The following is a 21,217-nucleotide window of genomic DNA, read 5'->3' as shown; positions in this document are numbered from 1 at the left end:
TTGATCCCTTTGGGATGGCTCCCTCTGGGAAATTTACATGTCCAGCAGCAATGAGAACAGATAATAAAATAGAAAATAATTCAATCAATTAATAAATAACGTTATTACACCAGAGATTGAATTCATAATAATAATAATAATAACAATAATAATAATAATAAAAAAAAATGAAAAATACAAATTAAATCAATCAATAAATAAGGTTATTACACCAGAGATTGAATTAATAATAATAATAATAAGAAGAAGAAGAAAAATAAAATAAAAAATAAAAATTCAATCAATCAATAATTTTTTTTTAAACCAATCCGATTTTAAATTTCACACAATTCACCTTCAAAAGTCCAGAGTGACTTCAGCATTTTTCCATCCTCTAATTGGTTCAGATATATTATTCCTTTAATTGGTTCTGATTGGTTGAACTTAAAATGCACACCAAAGATTGATTAACAGGCTGAGACAATGTCGGACATGTTTAAAAATTCATTTTCAAAGCGCACTTTTGTAGAAAAGCTTAATATTATGAGGATTGTCAAACGAATCTGTTGCTGGCTGGCTCGTTTGAACCCGGAAATAAATTTTTGGGGGGCATTTTCAGAGCAGTATGTATGAGTTAGCTTACACAGACAGACAGAAACAAAGAAATGAAGTCTGCTGGCTCTGCATCAGTATTTCTGGTGAATGTGACACGTTTTATTTGAAGTTTTGTATATTGATAAATATGGATTGTTAACTGCTCTATTGTAGTTTAGAGGTTTGGACTTGTTAGGAGGTGAGCTATTGGAAGATAAAGGTGTTCATGGTATTCATCATATTCAGATCAGAAACCTGGGCCCGCTACGACTGAAAAGATCCTCAAAAAAATTATGCCAGCGCATGAAAAGTGTTTAACATGTGCAGCACATTAACTTGCAAAGAATAAAATATAAATAAATACAAATTCCCAACTTCTATTTTAACTTTCCGTGTTGCCTAATCTTCTACTCTACCGCCTCCTTGTTGATATAAGCTCCACCCATCAAATGTTCTTCGCTACATAACGACTTCCTTGGCAAAACACAGGCAGAAAAAACAGAGCGATTTATTTTTCAAACCGACATCACGCAAACAGACCAGTTTAATGAGAATTTCTGATGACAGCGCAACACGTTCTAAAGCAGCTGTTGACGATATGAACGTGGCATGATGTCACTATTACGCATGTTCCACTATGCACATGCCTGTGCGGTTATTTTACTCTCAGTGCACCTGCTGCTTCCTCTGCTCTGGTTGCTGTGATGTTTTTTTGTTTTGTTTTGTTTTCTCGCCCCAGCAGACTCCACATTTCTTTTCGTTTATGTCCGTCACAAACCCAGTCAGCATTAGTCGGATTGAAAGAGACTTGTGCCTTAAATATCAAAATCTATCATTTACTGTAGATATAAAAAGTCCCAACACCACTTTTTAAATGTCAGGTAAGTTTTCTAATATAAAAAGGTAGCCCAAGATGAATCAATTCAAAACTTTTTCTAGACTTAAGACTTAGACCTGACTTTATTGATTGATCCCTTTGGGATGGCTCCGTCTGGGAAATTTACATCTCCAGCAGCAATAAAAACAGATAATAAAATAAAAAAATATTCAATCAATGAATGAATAAGGTTATTACACCAGAGATTGAATTAATAATAATAATAATAATAATAATAATAATAATAATCATCATCATGATTGATTGATTGAATTTTTACTTTTTATTTTATTTTTATTATTATTACTATTAATTCAATCTCTGGTGTAATAACCTTATTTATTGATTGATTGAATTATTTTGTTATTTTATTTTCTGTTCTCATTGCTGCTGGACATGTAAATTTCCCAGAGGGAACCATCCCAAAGGGATCAATAAAGTCATGTCTAAGTCTAATAAAATAAAAAAATAATTCAATTAATCAATAAATAAGGTTATTACACCAGAGATTGAATTAATAATAATAATAATAATAATAATAATAATAACTTCAATCAATAAATAAATAATAATAAATAAACAAAAAAATAAATTAAAAAAACAATAAATAAATAAACAAAAATAAATAACAATAATGTTTGACCTAAGACTTATATGTTCATTTCTGTTGATTCTTCACCCTTTAATTTCTGTAACAGAAAAAAAAAAAAAAAAAAGTTTGTGGCAAAATTAGATCCGAAAGGCGCTTTAGCCTAACCGTGAACCTGCTCTGACAATTAACAGTAGCATGGCAGTCATTAGATGTGGGAACCAAACATTCATGACTTCCTGAAGGAGGAAGTGTTGAAGGAGCCATTGCTCCACCTGTGCTACAAACACGCACGCACACCACAAACAAGGTGAACACAGCCACTCTTACTAAATAAGTGTGCCGAGGGTCCACATCCTGCACACGCATGGGAAAAGTATCACAGAGTAGTGCTTGTGAAGCAGACAGCCTTGTGCGTCACAGCACAGTTAGACAATCATTATGGGTTTCTGTCATCCAATAATGACACTCACAAATACACAGACGCAGAAAGTGAGATGCTTTCATCATTCAGTCTGGCGTCTGATTTGAGTTTTACACAAGCTGCTGATTAAGCAGTGAGGGCTCGCATCATTTGACTTGACCTGGCCACAGGTAGCAAAGCACAACAAAGATGACGCATGATGACTTCAAGCTCCCAATCCATTTTTAGAGTTGTAAATGCACCTGGCAAACACAATGCCAAGTCATCTTTTTCAAGATACAAAGAAGTTGTCAACTCTCAGAGTGTAACTTCTATAAATCACATCATCATCATGGGTAGGGGAGTAATGATAACGTTGAAATTAAGATTCAATTAGTAACTTGACTTCTGACTCTCGGTAGATTTTTTATTTTTTTTATAAATACATTAATCAAATAAATATAGATACTCTAACTCTATTATAGTTGTAATAATTTTGTATTTTTATATAATAAATTAATATAAGATATAAAGTATTATATTTCTAATATCATGTATTAAATTAATTATTATTATATAACGTATTAAATTATTTATAACCATATACTAGGGCTGCACAATATATCGAAAAAATCGCGATATTGGCCCTTGCAATATGCATATCGCAAAGGCATGCAATAAGTTTCATATGGAATTTTATGCTTTTTATATGAATTTGACCAGTCAGATGTTAACTAAAATGTGCATCGCCATTCAATAGTTGAAAATTATCAAGACATAATTACAATTAATTAACTAAGATTACATTAAGGTTGCTTATTTTGCCACATGAAAAATATTTTTCTTTCATTAGGTAATAAAAATGTAATTTCTTTAGGTACATGTTAAATATCGCAATAATATCAATATCGCTATGTTCAGCAAATATATCGCATATCGCATGTTTTTCCAATATCGTGCAGCCCTACCATATACATCGTGGATTAATATAGTAAATTAATGTGTTAAAGTAGATTGTGCCCATGTTTTCCTCAGTAACCCACTCTAATGAATTATGGAATGGTGCATGCAAATCTTGGGATAGATATTAAGTTTGCACTGTGAGCTTATACTGCTGTAACTCACAGATGACCGGTATCGGCATCATAAAACCCTGATCGGAGCATCCCTATTCAATTGAATGTAATGCTTATTACTTTGTTAAGTAAGGTCAAAATACAGTACAGTACAGTACAGTACATTTTTAAATTAATTTAATTTTAATGGTAAAAGACTGCAATTGGAGGCTTAACATGTACATTAATTGCACTGTAGTCACCCGCCACTCTTTTTTTTTTTTTTTTTTTTTTTTTAAAGAGCTCAGAATTGTTCATTCGGTAGTCTTACCGATTCAACGTCTTATCATCATTGCTCTTTTTTTTTTTTTTTTTTTTTGTGTGTATGCGTGCGTGCGTTTGCGTGCGTGCGTTTGCGTGCGTGCAAATACGTATAAATTTATACTCATTAATTCACCTAAAACCTTAAAAATATCCCATTACCCTTCGCCTTAACCAGGTACTTCAGAGTCTTGCCACAGTCGTGAGGTTCAAATGGTCACCAGTCTTTCTGATTCCACCACAAACTACTAAGCTCAACATATTTGTTGATAAACATAGCGATATGTTGGTATGTAACAGTGTAGTCGACACATATCTGTTCTGGTTGCTCACTACAAAATGGCTCAATAAAACATTGAATAAAAGAATGTAATATATGCTTTAAGGAAAGCTGTTCGTACATGTACAGTTTTTTGTCATCAGATTAAATGAGTGCGCACTACGGCAGTTGAGAATAAACTCTAAAAAAAAATATGTTAGTGTGATCTGCGATTGGCTGGCAACCAGTTCAGCGTGTACCCCGCCTACTGCCCGAAGCCAGCTGGGATAGGCTCCAGCACCCCCTTGACCCTTGTGAGGAGCAAGCGGTTAAGACTATGGATGGATGTTAGTGTGATGCATAAGATTATATCATCATAATCATATGAAAAACCTCCAAATGTTACTTTATAATGGCTGCCACATGACCTGTTTGATTTGAATTCATGTTATAGGAATAAAATCATTGTCCTGTTTTCTCTCTCTGTTCTCCTTCTGCTTGCACACCCCTCCCTCCCTCCCTCCCTCCCTTCCTTGTCTTACAAGACCCAAGAAGCATCCCAGACACCTCGGCTTCCGGAGCAACAGCAAGACAGATCTGACCACTCACATTAGCCCAAGTGTCTGCTCAGCAACATCACACCCCTCAATAGCACCTTGAACACTTCCGCTTGCATGGCAGGAGGCCCCGTGGGGGGATTCTCACCCCTGGCACTGCTGCACTTGGGCTTAATCTTCACCCCCTCACTCTTTTAATGCCTTCCGGTCCCATGACATGTCGGTTCCACCGCATCCCCGTGGGCTTAATTAAGTCCTACAATACAGCTGTTTCCCGTGAGAGGCTTGATCAGTCATCATTTTCCGATGGCAGCAAGTAGGGATGTCACGATAAGGGCAATATCGCGATATCGTGATGTTAAAACTGCCACAATATCGTCGTCGTCATGTTCACAATATTTCAAAGGAACACATCTGTTAAAAAAAAAAAAAAAAAGTCTAGTTGATTTCCATTTGTGCAGTTCTAGCACCCTCTAGAGGCCAGTTTATTTGTGCAGTTTAATTTTCATGAGGGATGTTTTGGCCTTCTATGTTTAAAATCTATGCTAATTGTCAGATAAAGGGGAACCGAATTTGCTTGTGAAGCGATCAACGTGTGCTTGCATTAGCAAGTAAGTGCCTCAATATTGTTTATTATAATTATATTATCAATGCCCCCACAATATTGAGATAATTATCGTATCGTGACCTTCATATCGTGATAATATCGTATCGTGATGTTTGGATAATTAGGGGTGTGAATTGTCTAGTACCTGACGATTCGATTCGTATCACGATTCACAGGTCACGACTCGATTCAATACCGATTAATCCCGATATGAATTTATAAGTCCATTGTTGTGATTTTTTTTATTTAAATTTAGAAAATACTAATCAGTAAACTTGTACAGTGTCAGATTTGTATGAAAAATCTATTACTTATTTATCTGAAACTTCGGTCTTATACAGGTTGTAATCTGTTTCATGTTTGAACAGCATTAAAATAAAATATTAACGCTTAGTGTTCCATTAATATAACATTTTTTCCATGCGTTTTGGTAAATATTTTTCCATCAAAAATGGATATTTAAAAATCGATTCGGCCGCCTATTGAATCGATTCGAGAATTGCGCGATATAATATCGCGATGTATTGCCGAATCGATTATTTTTAACACCCCATTTGGATATCGTTACAGGAAGTGGAACATAACGAGCCATGCGTATTTGATTGACACGATATAACGATCTGCCTTTTTCTTTCTCCCTCTCAGTTGCCTTGACAATGTTTTAATTACAATCCGGGGAACAAGTAGTAGTCATAGTTTCCACGAGCTTGGGGCAGAAAAAGGGATTGCAAAGAAGAGACAAGTTGCTCAAGATGTTTATGCTATAAAGTTTAAAGAGGTTTTGATCTTTCAGCTAACCACAGTAGGGCGATTACTATGTCAAGAAACTTCCTGCCCGCCGCTGACTGATGACATCATGCCCATGTGATGTATTTATACTGAAACGGGGTCAACGGAGTTTCACGTTAGTCACAATCGACAATCATTAATTAACTCGAATTCGCATAAGCGCACACGCGTGCGTGCGTGCGTGCGCGCGCGCGTGTCCGCCTGAGGGCGTGCACGTGCCGCTCAGACTGCATGTGTGCAAGTTGAGGCAGTAACCACAGGAAGAAGAGCCTTTTACTTGTGGTCAAAGCAAACCTTGATGCGTTCTCTAGCCTGCGGGCCGTCTGCGGATCGCAGGTCTTGGCCTTTCTTGTTCTCTCAGTGCAGTCATCAAACAAGCTTTCCCTCTGCAGCCATAAAGCATAGGAGCAAGGTTCCAACTCATGCTTCACTGGGCATCACTGACCAGAGATTTATGGTACACTCCATACGTAACAGCCTGGAACACGGAGAACATGTTGGACTGCTGCTTGTTTAAAGACGATCAAGTGCAACCACATGTTTCAATTACCCGTACTGTTATTTGCTGATACATAACTGTAAGAGAATTACAGTTGTTTGTCTCTGTTTCACCATTTATGTTCTAGCTTGTCCAGCTGTTCTAGTGCAGAACATAACTTTGATGTAAACAACATGTAGACAAATTTGTACGATACAAAACACTCAATTTAGCAGAGGTTCTAAACCTTACAGGCTGTCCGTATTTTGTAAGGGAAATCGCTGACCAATAACACTGCCTGTTGCAGATATTTCAAAAAAGAATACATCGTCGTACATAAACTGTGTTGTCACCACAGACGGTTAAAAGTATGTTGCGGTATTATACCGTATTTTCCGTACTATAAGGCGCACCTAAAAGCCTTCAATTTTTTCAAAAGCTGACCATGCGCCTTATATATGGATCAATATTGAGTCGCAGCGGGTCTCGCTGTCAAGACGCTATCGGTGACCCTGCACGATCGGTGACGCGCGTGCGCAGAAGATCCCGCCATCTCGGATCGCTAGCTAATACGAATACTTTAATACATGACTGTCACGTGACTAATTATTGCGATGAGTTTTTAAAATAGTTATACGTAAATAGTTATATTAAGTTGAAAACAAGTACACATTTACATTTTCTCTCAAAAAATATAGTTATATCATGTTATTATTATTTTTCTTAAATGGTGGGATTTAAAGTGATACCGCTTCTATTTTTAGACACCGCGTGATACCTTATTACCGTATTACCGCCCAACCCTAATCTATAGCACTTTATGGAACACACACACACACACACACACATCTATCTACTTGAATCCAGTTGAGACCATTGTGTCACACAGGCAGACAAGACAGTGCTTGTGTCCAAATTCACAAGGCTGGGTCCTCCGAAGGCCAAATTTGTCGGCTGCATGACGTCACTCCCGGCACGACTCGACAGCGCGCACGGACTTACATATGAATGGATTGTCAATGTTGCTTGTCGGTAGTGCGTTGACTGACATTCCATTCATGGCGTAAGTCCGTGACTATGATGGGTGACTACCGATACCAGGTACTTTAAAGTATTGGTACTCGCGACGGTGACCGATGCTATTATGGGCTGCCCTCTTGCAGCCATTTTACAAGGCTGGGGACTAGAAAATCTAAATAAAAAAAATAAAAAAAAGTTGCCATTATTATTATTATTTTTTGCCATTTTTAAGTCATCTATAATTATATAGCGCTTTCAAACAGCCTCAATTCCTCCACTACTACATATTAACACATTCATTGCCAGCCCAGCAAAAATGCATTATTTGACGTATTTTTCCGTCAATGGCAGTCAATGAGTTAGATGAGAGGTAACCAAAATTGACGGATTTTTAAGCAAAATTTGCCTTAAAAAAAGAAAAAAGGAAAAAAGGATGCTGCAATATAATCACAAAATATATTGGCATATTGTGTTTAACACATTCACTGCCAGCCCAGCAAAAATGCATTATTTGACGTCTTTTTCCGTCAATGGCAGTCAATGAGTTAAATTGTAAATATAGTTCACCGTTGTTGTAAAACACTATTATATTTATTGCATATACTGTGTTTTTAATACTTTTGCGAGGGCTGGAGCATGCCGGGAAATGGCCGTGCACAACGGTTGCTCCATGATCTGTTTCTTCTTCGGTACATTAAAGTTTAAAAAACAAAAAACAAAAACAAAAACAAAAACGATATTTCTTCTTCGGTGTTTGCTTCAGGTCTTTCCGGTGCACTGCTGTTGATATAGCGCCTCCTTAATGGTGCAACACTGCAACTACAGTGTGTTCCTGCCGAGCTCAATCAACACATCTGGAGCGCTGTGTTGAGCGATATCAGTGGCTCAGCAAATTAGGTGGAGGGGGCCGCCTCTCAATTTTGCACACAGGAAAAACCCTGTATTTTTAAACAATACTTCTTCTTTATTTCTCTCACCTTCTTCTGGATCAAGCGACTTTCCGGCAATGAGCGTCCTGAAATGACAACAGTTGAGAACAACTGCTTTAGACCACACTATTTGTCCTGTGAATTTTCCCAACTTACTGCGATTCCCATTTACGTACCAAGGCCTGTTTTCTATCTGGTGACTGAGCACATAACTCACAACAGAGTAGCCAATCGTATGTGAGGGCAACCAATATTTGTACTGTGGAATTTTAACAGGTGTGACATCATCACGCATCTGTCCAAACTTCTTCATGCCAGAAAGAGCTTTGGCGGCATCCCTGGTGCAAGTACAAAGTATTTCAAAACAAGAGCCACCTTTCGGCTGTTCGGATCACAACGTAAAGAGGTGGCAAGGTGAGATATATCACGAAGACAAACAAATATTAAAATGAGAAATAACAAGACTGGGGAGGATGACAAAGATCAACTATAGGAATGAGGCGAATCAGAAATTGAGATCAGTTAATGGCAGTTATTGGACGTAATGACGTGCTGAACCTTGTTAACTTGCACTGATCAACAAAGGAACTCAACATTTTCCTCACTCGGTTTAACAACAGTAAACAGGGAACTGGCCTAACCACAACCACCTCTCGCCAAGACATCACCATCATTGACCAGCTGGTGACCTCCACCCTGCACTGTTTTTTTTTTTTTTGGCAAATTCCAGGGGCCATACTTAAATGAACTCCTACTACGCAATATTCCCAATTTTAACCAAATGTGAAACACATGGGCAAAACATATGACGCAGCATTTAGTCTATGGCCCTATGCCATAAAATGTGGGCGAAGCAGTTGATGTAACACTAATACTGGAACTCTCATAACTTGGTAAGGTTCCAAAAAGCTTGAGCAAAAAAAAACCCTTTGCGTATGATGAAAACCCAGCACTGAAGAGATCCACATGTCACATGTTTGTTCGTCTGACTTTAGTGCTGCTGTGTGTTTCTTGTCATTTAGTTTAATGCTGAAGGAAACAAGCTATAGTTTCTCTTGCACGCCATTTTGAATGGTCTTCCGCGCCGGATTGACGTTGCTCGTGAAGACGACGTCACAGCGATTAAACAAATTTGATTGCAAGGTTTGTTTTGAACCGGGCCAAACAGTGGTCACTGGCAGCCTTTCCAGACCTACTCTCTTTCTTTCAAGGGTTCAGTACTCATTCAGCAACGGTGTAATAAGTTATTTGTCTTCATAGATGTGTTCTGTGATTGACTGGCAACCAGAGTCCAGGGTGCACTCGACCATTCAAGTTAGTTGGGATTGGGATCGTTTAAGGTTGCAGTTCTGAGTTCAGGCAAAAGGCAGACTGCACCCTGGAAACATATCACAAGGCACATATATAGACAGACATCTTTCAGAGTCAATTTCAGACAACAACCCATGCTGACTATATGGAAGTGATACGAGTAAATAACTGCACCAGTGAACTATGTGTTTTATGTTCTTTCATTTCAGGGCCACAGCGACTGCAACCTCCTCAACCTTCCTTCCTATCTGTCATTACAGACCCTTACATTCACTTTGCACATGGCCCTTCTGCATCCCCAAGCAACATTGTGACTATCTCGCAGTCCTCTTTGAGCCTTGGACAAATAGGACAATGAATGTAAATACATCCAGTCCCCCACTGTGATTTTGTGTGTGTAGAACAAAAACACACATCGTAGGTCACGGTTTTATTTGAACGATATTCACTTTCTGTGTGTCACTAACAGTATTTAAGATTTTCATAAGCACCAAATATGGCATCTGCTATGAATGTCTTCGGAATGAGGGAGGAGACCAGAGTACCCGGAGAAGACCCACGCGGGCACGGGGAGAACAAGCAAACTCCACCCAGGAAGGCCGGAGCCTGGACTCGAACCCGAGTCCTCAGAACTGGGAGGCGGACGCGCTAACCACCGTTCCGCCCAGAACCAAAACATGACAATTTTTATTTTTCTCGCAACCCAGTCAAGAAATGTGGTCAAGCGTCAGATTGGTATGTTTTCTTTTCTTTTCTTTTTTCTAATTTTTAAGCACATTCTACCCACTGTTAATTTGTGATCAATTTGATCTCTCAAACCAAACTAAACCAAAACTTACTTTGAAACAATCCATCCATTCATCCATAACTACAATCAATAAAATGGCCATGGTAAAATGAGAGTAAAACTAAAGAAAATTAATATTTTCTTTAAAAAAAAATAGTAAGGATAAGTAGTTCAGAAAAAATGAATGAATAATAAAGCTTTCCCATTTCCTATGCACAACTGACGTAACGTTTCCTCGACATACCATTAAAAACATCCACTGTTGCTTTTGCAAGCTTTGATCTGGCCAACAGAGTCTGGTCGGTATTACGGGGCTTCCGCTAACGTAATGTTCTGCAAGAACCTCAAACCAAACACATCACACAATACTGGTGACTGGGCAGGGAATGTGGCTTCGAAATAAGTGTTTTATCACGCACAAACACATAAATGCGAAAGCACCTCGTGTTCCCACAAGAAAAGGGGCTCTAAAAAAAAAGTGCCTGATTTGCTTTGAAGGAATGCGATGCTATTCTGATATTACGGCTTGCTTTTCCAGCCCACCCGATGCTTCTTACCACCGAAGTTGAGCTGCTCTATCAGCTTTTGCTTTTGGGAGTTTGATATGCTGCTGGTCACTGATAAGCCAAGGCCAGAGTAACCCAGATTAAAAGAAAAGTGGCAAAACGGGTATAAATAAGGATGTACTGCATCATCATGTGGACTTTTTAAAAATGTTGCTGTGGTTTTTAACTTTTTATTTTTAGCTCACGTGTTCTCTACACATATAGCACATAATATTACACCAGTTTACTGTAAAATGGGCACTGCAGAACAGCAAAATAATCCAAAATGAGACCAACGTTCCTGCAGTGGATGAGTTTTGGCCATCACAGAACACCCACTGCTTTGTTCATCTGGACACCTTGCCGCACAAGTGTTTCATAATTCCTCTTAAACCCAATTCACACTGACTGCGGAACGGCTGCGGTGCGTTTTCCGTACGGCGGCCGTGCAAGGACTGCGTTGCGTGTCCGGAAATCTGCTCCCGACAGACCACGAGATCACGTGGGGTTCACGCTGGCGAGTTGAGTTCACCCAATAGCAAACCTATTTGTAAACAATAGCCACGCTTGCCTGTTGTCACATCGTTATGCTTTTTGGACATTATTTCTGGGACTTCTAACATGGCTGGGTAAGTACGTTTTGTGTTTAAATAGTGTCATTTTGTCGTGTTTAATTTATTCTGAGCTCATTTTTTTTGTCTTAAATGTCCGACTCATGTCATGCTATGCAGCTAGCTAGCTTCCCTCCCCAAAGAAAACGAGTTCGCAAGCAGTTGTATTTTGAAATATACCGGATTTACCTTAATGCGAGACGCTCGATTTCCTGTCCGGCTCGTGTCATTTCTTTGGCTTCATGAAAATCCGCATGCGGCGTCCGGAAGAAATACCCGGGATTTTACACCGGATCGGTCTGCCTCCGGCAAATGGCAAGATAGCACAAAACACATCGAGCGGGACAGGAAGACCGATGCAGTTTCAAAATACATTTCCGGTTACCTTTCAAATTAAAACACTCGCCAGCTCCTATTTCGCAAGCATGTTAGCAAAACGTGATGTGGGCGTAGCCGGAACTGGAGTTAACGTGCGAGGGGCTCATTCACGGTTTAGACACCAGCGAACATGGACGAGGAAAGGTTTGTATTGGAGGTGGAAAGCCACAAAATAATAAAAGTCCATCTTTCTTTCTGCTTCTCTTGAATGCGTTCTATCCTTGCGGCGTCCGTACGGCCGCCGTACCGAGACCGCGCCGCGTCCGTTCCGCAGTCAGTGTGAATTGGGCTTTCGCGAGCACCGTGTCATGGCCAAGAGTGCAGAGAGAAGTTGCTGCACACTCCCAGATGTCATTTTGGACTCGTGGGTTCAACAGGTGAATCGGATCCAGAGCTGAATTTTTTTCCCGGAACTGTTTTGGCAGCCATTGGAAATGCAAGATTATTTTTTTCTTTGTTTCTGGTATTGATTTATGCACCAGTCCACCGTATAATACATCAAATCATGGCGGGCATTCAAAGGAATGACTTGACAGGAAGGCATGTCTATCTCTACCAACTGTAACATTCCATTGCTTCTGCTCACTCCCCGCTCTTCACGAGGCAGTAAAACATGCCCCGAATAACACTAATTAGCTCCAAGAACATTCCTTTTGGGCCTCCAAAAAGTGCAAGCATTTTTTTTATTTTTTTTTTGTCCAAGTCCACACTTAAACGTGTATACTTTAAGTTTAATTTGGAGAGGTCCAAAAGTGATTTCATGAACTGAGGAAGGCAACTTAATGTTGTCAATCGCCGGATGCATTCACTATCCAGTGATGAGGCCTTCAGTGCGTGCTTATGTGTCCATTTTGGAGAAGCGACGCATAGTTGAACAAGAGACGGAATGTTGGACGAGATCAGTGCTTCTCAAATAGTGGGGCGGACCCTGCTTTTTTATTTTGATGTTTTTTTACTGTCCTAGAATAAAGTGCAATTGCACCTCCACTACATTAGGGGGCAGCGGTGCTCTCACTATTGCCAGAGTGTGCGCAGGGAGCATTCGCTCGGTGGTGTAGGGGTATTAATAACGTGTGTGTGAACTGTTCTCAAGTTCGTTGTATAACTTGTTTAAAATTGTTGTTTTTTTAATATTGTGCTCCTGCGTTAATGTTGGTGATCAGTTTGAATGCATTATTATTTATTGATTTTATGTCATTTTATTTTTCCGAATCGTATGGTTTGACGTGGTCAGTCAAAAAATGTTATGTTTATAGTTTATTTACGGATTTAATTGTATTTTTTAATTTCAGATGCACTTTAAATCTTTTCTGTTACAGTTAATAAAGCTATTCTTTGTTGTAAGTTGGTCCATATTTCTTTCATTTTTTTATTCTCTTATATGTTAATACGGATACGGCGTTATGCAGAGGTGTGCTTAGAACAATTTTATAGACAAATGATACTATTTATAGTCGCGAGGGGAGGGGGAGATGTTTTCTTCTTACTGGCGGGGGCATGACAGAAAATCATTGAGAAGCACTGGACTAGATAGACACAAATATGTGTGTGTATTTACGAGGGTGGGAAAGTGAGAAATCAAGGATGTGTGTGTGTGTGTGTGTGTGTGTGTTTGGGGTTCAGAGAAAGTGTGTGCACGAAATAGGTGGGGAGTGGAAAAACACACAAAAGAAAGTGTTGAAATGTTGCATGTCTGAGCGCACAGGAGGCTTCAACCTCGTGAGGTGAGGGGGCCAGGGGCTGCTGCTTGGAGACTAAATACGACCAAACCCATCGGGGGACGCCATGCTAACCAACCGCACCGGTGCCAATTAAGGATGTCACGATAAGGGCAACATCGTGATATCGTGATGTTAAAACTGCCACAATATCGTCGTCGTCATGTTCCCAATATTTAAAAGGAACACATTTGTAAAAAAAAAAAAGTCAGGTTGATTTCCATTTGTGCAGTTCTAGCACCCTCTAGTGGCTAGTTTATTAGTGCAATGTAATTTTCTTTAGGGATGTTTTGGCCTTCTATGTTTAAAATCTATGCTAATTGTCAGATGAAGGGGAACCCAATTTGCTTGTGAAGCGATCAATGTTGGCTTGCATTAGCAAGTAAGAGCCTCACTGTTGTTATTAGAGATTGTAGGTGGTTTACATTCATTGCTGTTATGTACAAAAGCACAATATTGTGTTTTGTTTTTTTGGGTCGTATGAGCTCTTTTTTTTTTTTCTTTTTTTTTTTTACAATATTGTGATCTTTTTTAAATATCGCCAACGCCGCCACAATATCGTGATAATTATCGTATCGTGACCTTCATATCGTGATATCATCATATCGTGATGTTTGGATACCGTTACATCCCCAGTGCCGCTAATCAATACTGTTGGCGCAGGAAGGAAAACGAGGCACGTTGGGTGTCACGCGGTCTCGCGTGCGGGATGAATCGGAGTCAGGGCCAGACGGAGGAGGTTGCAATGAGGGACTCGGAAAATATCAAGTTTCTCTGCGCAGCTGCTCCTGGCCCGCAGACAGTGGGAAATATCGATATTATTAACCTCGGCTCCACGTGCATCCCGCTGCGGAGGAATGCAAGGAGGAATCGGCGCATAGGTGGGGAGAGAATGGATGAATGCATGCCTCTGGTATGATTGGAGCGTGCAGTCCTGAGAGCCGGTGACACAATACGGACGATGAAATCTCAACAAATGTACTAGGTATGAATTTTCTGCATGGCGCTTCTAACTGCTGCATGCTGCAAGGATGAACAAGCAGGCATCCAAGAGCAAACCCCTATGGGAGCAAAAAAAAAAAAAAAAAGTGATTTGGAACAGGGGCAGGTGGTGCCCTGTCAGGTTACCAAGGAAACGCAGAAGATAATTACCTGGTGTGCAAAAAAGTTGCACACTTCCTCTATGTCACAACGCACCAGTATTGTTTCAGAATAGGGATGCACGAAAATGTCATTTTATATATTTTTTTTAATGAGCTTAACCAGACCCAGAGTAAATGAACTATGATGCACCGTCTCAGCAGCACCGGCCAAAAGCCCTGCAATCTGTAATTTGTTACAGAGGAAATACTTAATAAAAACTTAATTAATCGTGGCTGAGCAATAATGCTACCATAGACCGCTGCAGTCACATTAATGACAGTCATAAAAGGAAGGCAAAAAGGAAGTTTTTTTTCTTTCTTTTTTTCATTGTAATCATAGCAGTAACCAGATACCAAATGTAGACGTAGGTTACATTTTTGAATGGAGACATCATTCTTGACGGTTTCTATTAAAATGACACAACACTTTTATGATCTAACTGTATGTGGCGCATCAATTTGCAAAAAGTTTCCCTCTTTTAGCTTCACGTGCGACACGCACGACGCGTTTGGGTGGCCCAAGCTGCGTGCAAAGTGCTTTGCATTCTAAACGTATGCTGTAAGCCATTTACACAGCTGGCCTTTCAAACGGAGGTGACTCAGCGAGAGGACGTTCCTGGATGGGGGGGGTCTGTCCCATAACCCGCACCAACCCTCGCTGGCCTCTCACGCAAGTTGGCTAGAAAAAAATAAATAAAAATCTGGCTCTTCTGGGTGACAATCAACAAGTGATACAGAAGAACAACTGCGATTTGGTGAAATACTGTCAATAAATACACTTTAGTTGGGATCATCAATGTATTTAGATTGACACTAATAGTAAACCAGTGCATTAAAAAAGGCTTTTCAGGAAATAGTAGGCTAATGCACCTTGGCATAGTGGGGCGGGCCCCCCCCAGGGGGGCACGAGGCTCCATCAAGGGGGGCGCGTTTGACCTCGGGCAACATGCTTTTTTATTTTTTTTATTTTGATGTTTTTTACTCTCCTAGAATAAAGTGCAATTGCACCTCCACTACATTAGGGGGCAGTGGCGCTCTCATTATTGGCAGAGTGTGCGCAGGGAGCATTCGCTCAGTGGTGTAGGGGTTTTGTTTGCACTGAGCATGCGCGTTTTGCACACACCAAAAAATAAAAAAATAAAATAAAATAATCCGCACAAATTATTTTATATATTTTTGTTTTGCAGGTTAAAGTTTTTTGTTTTTTTTTGTTTTTAAATATTGTGCTCCTGAGTTAAATGTTGGTGATTTGAATGCATTATTATTTATTGATTTTATGTAATTTTATTTTTCCGTATCATATGGTTTGACATGGTCGGTCAGTCAAAAAATGTTTAGAGTTTAATTAAGGATTTAATTTTATTTTTGAATTTCAGATGCACTTTAAATCTTTTCTGTTACAGTTAATAAAGCTATTCTTTGTTGTAAGTTGGTCCATATTTCTTTTCTTTTTTTATTCTCTTATATGTTAATACGGATAGTGTTATGCAGAGGTGTGCTTATAACAATTTTATAGACAAATGATACTATTTATAGTCGCGGGGGGGGGGGGGGGGGGGTTCTTCTTACTTGGGGGCATGACAGAAAATAATTGAGAAGCACTGGCATAGAGGCTGTGGATACTTCCCGAGAAACCAGGGACTGTTTTTAAATAAAAGCCACACTCATTCTACTCTCAGGCGACCTAAATAAAAATAAAAACCACAATGAGCAAATGTGGAAAGGAAGGAATTTGGAGAGGAAATGGACAATCCATCTGATTCTCCCTTACCGCTCATCTGAAAGCAAAGAACCAACGTGTACCTGCTGCAGCCTGCTTCTAATCAAGCTGCCAGGAAACTGATGGTATCGCAAGTGGCAACAGAACTCTGTAGGCAGATGCAGCACATATAACATAAGGGGGGGGGACGGCGTCAGAAGTTCAGAGTGACTTTTTACCGACGAACCTTTTAACTCATTCACTCGCCGCCATTTTCACAGAAACAGTCCTGTTCGCTCCCGGCTGTTTTACTGGATTTTGACTGATTTTGCAAGGCCCACAGAATATCGTGTTCAATTGCTATAAAAACACGGAACGTATCAAAAGAAAGATTAAAGTCTCTTCTTTCATCAGGAAAAAAAGTATGTTTCTATCTGTTTCCGTTTTACAGCAATTAGCATTCGAAGAGAGCTAAGTTTCATCAGTTTTCACAAATCTATTTAAAATTCTAAGTAATTGAGCTTTTTTTCTACATGGCCCTGGTTGATCTCCTTTGCTCTGCTGCCACCTACTGGCCGTTTGTGTAATAAATACCATTTCTGAAACCGTTCTTTGCAGTTGAGAGGCTGCATCAAAGCCTTCTGTATGCTCTAGCATAAAAAACAACAACAAAAAAAAACCGTATAAATACGTCTTTGGGACACTTAGAACATTAAAAAAAAACATATTTATACGTTATTGGGAGTAAATGAGTTAATATATGACTTGAATGTGACCAATGTATATTGTAACTGACACATCAAAGAATCACCATCGGGTGCAATCCAAAAGCTCCCTTCTTCCCTCATTCCCTTGCAGCATTCACTCTCGGCTGCACACTTTGCGAGGCCGTTTGACTTTCGGAGTCTTTGTGGTCAAATCCATCTGTGTTGCAGCCTGTCGAAAATAGTCACAATGCAGCAGCTCCCCGCTGTAATTACACGGTGCAGGCGCAGGAGCCAGTGTCACCTCCCTCTCTGCTGCCAAGATGCTCGCGACAATGATCTTAGCAGGAGTGTAAAAAAGTGCAACTTTAAACCGGACGTGCTGCCATGAGTTTATGCTGACGACTTTGCACGGAAGTCCTTGTTGTTGTCTCATCGTGTGACCAACTGCATCTGACTCAATTAAGCGTGGCTCATAGCTGAATGCCATTGCTCAGCAAGCCAGGGTACTCATCGGGGCGTCTCTGAATCACATCTTCAAAAGGAGGCGCCCGCTGCACTTTGATCCCATTGTGCTGTCGACTTTCTCATTCATTAGATGAGCGCATGGTGGACATCGCAGCAACCTCCTCCAACATCCATAGTGCCGCACAGATGTTTATGTGACAGTACTGCCCTCCTCTAGTGTACACCACAAACAAGAATATATTTTGTAGGGGTGTGCCAAAAAATCGATTCATAAAATAATCTAGATTCTTACTTATTAATCGAATCTAATCGATTTTAATATCCAAAAATGGATTTTATTTAAATTAGAAATGAAGAAAAAGGGGAAAAGGCAGTTGTAGCCCACATGCTGTTTTTGTGGAAAAAAGGCACTTACAATACAAAATTAATAATAATTTAAAAAAAAAGAAAAAAAAAGACACTTTAATGTTTCTATTTGTCATTTAGTCTTGCAAAGCAGACTGGAGTACATCATGACAATGTTGTGCATATCTGTAAATTGAAGCAGAAATCATTTGTCAAGCAAATAATTTTGAACCGAAAATTATTTGAATCGAGAATCAAAAATCGATTCTGAATCGAATTGTAGAACCAAAAATCGTAATCGACTCGAATCATGACACAGTCAAAGATTCCCAGCCCTAATATTTTGAGTAGTGTGGAAAGTGTTCAGTGGTGATTTGAATGACAAGCTAGTTTGCAAGCCAGGTCATTAGCCTCCTTGTGTTTGTGGAATTTGAACTGACACAATATTTAGTGGCAGCTTTGCTCCTAAAATGTGCATATGATTCAGCGTGAATGGGATGGATGTCCCGTGTTAGACTTCCAAAGAATACAAACCGAAAGGCGGTTATGTAATAAATAAGACGTCCTACCTATATTGACAAAGCTCATGACCATATCTGCATCATTCAGGAAGTTGTTGTCCTGCAGGCTGGCGATGGGGGGTGCCTGCGTGGTGAAGATGGGCTTGTATGGATAAGAGTACCTGTCCTCGTCCCCCTCCGTGGTCATGGCGTTGTACAGGTCCAACATGAACATGGGAGCGGAGTTGTGCTTGCCGTGGAGGTGCGGCCGCGGCCGGTGCGGAAGCCCCAGGATGGATAAGATCTCCCGTTGCATTTCCCGCCGCTCCTGGCTTCTCAACCGCCGGTGGATGAAGCTGGAGTGGAACTCGTTGTCCACGGAAAAGTTGGCGAAAGCCATGTCGGCCACGACGCAGTAACTCCAAATTAAGAGCAAAGCCGGAGCGCGTCTATCCAAAAGCGGTGCCATAGCAAAAACAGTGCCGTGCGTAAAAAAAAAAAAAAAAAAAAAAAAAAAAGTCTCGTCTCTGCCGCCGCTGCCAAACGCTCCAAACGGCTTTTGCCACTTTTAGCAACAGTGTTCAATGTCCTGAATCCGCTGCCCTCATGATGAGGGAAATTCTCCCGAACAGAACATCAGCTTCGATTGTTTGTCCTTTTTATGACGTTTTTTTTTTTTTTTAAATCAGGCGCGCGTGGCTTATCTGTCGCTGGTCCTCCTCCTCCCAACCTGAGTGATTGCACACCACAGTGTACTGCTGAATACAAGTGCACGGCAGAGAACAACTTCTGCACACAGCTGTGATGGGAGGAGCAGGAGAAAGAGAGATAAAGAGGGTGTAAGCTGAATGAAGACGTGGGATTTGTATTTGTAGAATTACTCTTGAATGAAAGTTGGTGCAAGCATACGGAGCCCCTAAGGTGACATGGTAGGAAAAAAAAAAACTGCGTTCCCCTCGCAAAACATTTTGCGTTCCTTCGCTGCGCCGTAAACACTTCCGGGTCATCTTCCATGTGAACAAAAGCGACGTGTAAACAAAGCAGTGGAAAAATACATGCTCCATCCTAGTCGCTTTGGGAAAGCTTTCCCACTGTTTTGTTTCATGCTTACAAACGTTCCATCCTCGTCGATTTTGTTCACATGGAAGTTGACCCGGAAGTGTTTACGGCGCAGCGAAGGTGACATGGCAGGCGAAAAAAAACAACTTTGCGTTCCCTCGCAAAACAACTGCGAACGCATAATGTTTTGCGGGGGAACGCAAAGTTTTTTGTTTTTTTTCTACCATGTCACCTTAGGGGCTCCGTACAAGCATAACAAACGACGTGGATTATTTTTTTCATTCACGTAAATTGTTAGAATGACGAATGGAAAATGGTATGTTTTGAATAATATAAGAATTTAATTGTTAGGTTTACCCCTTTTTTTTTTTACACAGCTTAGTTCTTTGGGTGATATGCCAACTTTCATTGGGCCAAAGATCTTTGCTCTTGCGGCCCCAAACTTATTTTTGACCATATCCAAACTTTCTAACTTACACTGTGGCAGGAAGTTTGTGACAAAGGCAGTGCAGCCACAGATTACAAAGGAGGGTTGCAGATGTTTGGCAGCTGCTTCCACACTCCATCTGCCCCCAGTGCCCCAGCACCTCTTAAACACCAAACTTTTTAAGGAGCGCCGCTGACCCTCTCGTGAGTTCTGTTCTCACTGACACAGTTGAATGTATTTCAGATGGCTGTCGCAGGGACCGAACTCTTAAAACATTGGAGAATGGAGTTTTCAAAGGCCCCTCTTGAGATGGTTTAGGGCCGCAGCTCGCCAGAAGATTTTTATGACAATAAAATTAGAACTTCAATCGCACAGCAAGCAAGCGAGGCTGCCAGACAGCTTTAGCTATGATTGTAAACAGAGAGGGCGGGCCGAGAGGGTCTTCGAGTCCTGTCCACTTGGCTCACCTTCCCACTATCCCATGGGTCTTTTTGTTATTCTCAGAAAGTGATTCACTTCTCTGTCAATATTTAAAATGGCTGAATGACTGCAAAATACTGTGTGGTTCATCTTCACTCGTTTTTTTTTGTTTTTTTTAACTCATTCACTCGCCGCCATTTTCACAGAAGCAATCCCGTTCGCTCCCGGCTGTTTAACTGGGTTTTGACTGATTTTGCAAGGCCCACAGAATATTGTGTTCAATTGCTATAAAAGCATGGAACCTACCAAAAGAAAGATTAAAGTCTCTTCTTTCATCAGGAAAAAAAAAAAGTATGTTTCTATCTGTTTCCGTTTTGCAGCAATTAGCATTAGAAGAGAGCTAAGTTTCATCAGTTTTCACAAATCTATTTAAAATTGTAATTTAGCTTTTTTTCCAGATGGCCCTGGTTGATCTCATTTGCTCTGCTGCCACCTGATGGCCGGTTGTGTAATAACTACCATTTCTGCAACCGTTCTTTGCAGTTGAGAGACTGCATCAAAGCCTTCTGTATGCTGCAGCATAAAAAACCCCGTATAAATACGTCTTTGGGACACTTACAACATTAAAAAAAACGTATTTACACGT

The 21,217-nt window shown here is 40.2% G+C and overlaps 1 protein-coding gene across 2 annotated transcripts in view; it reads right to left on the bottom strand.

Annotated features, from left to right (window-relative positions):
* Nucleotides 1–19,767, bottom strand: part of bmp7b (bone morphogenetic protein 7b) — a 31,944-nt gene extending 12,177 nt beyond the window's left edge. Inside the window, exon 1 of one of the 2 annotated variants that reach the window (XM_077512106.1) lies at nucleotides 18,735–19,767. In XM_077512106.1, coding sequence (XP_077368232.1) covers nucleotides 18,735–19,134 — 400 coding nt within the window. In that variant the 5' untranslated portion in view covers nucleotides 19,135–19,767. The remainder of the gene's footprint in view (nucleotides 1–18,734) is intronic. The other variant, XM_077512105.1, reaches the window with a different exon arrangement.
* Between the last annotated feature and the right edge of the window lie 1,450 nt (nucleotides 19,768–21,217).

Source organism: Festucalex cinctus, chromosome 2, assembly GCF_051991245.1.
Source record: "Festucalex cinctus isolate MCC-2025b chromosome 2, RoL_Fcin_1.0, whole genome shotgun sequence".
NCBI classification, from domain to species: Eukaryota; Metazoa; Chordata; class Actinopteri; order Syngnathiformes; family Syngnathidae; genus Festucalex; species Festucalex cinctus.
This window is presented reverse-complemented; position numbering and strand designations above follow the sequence as displayed.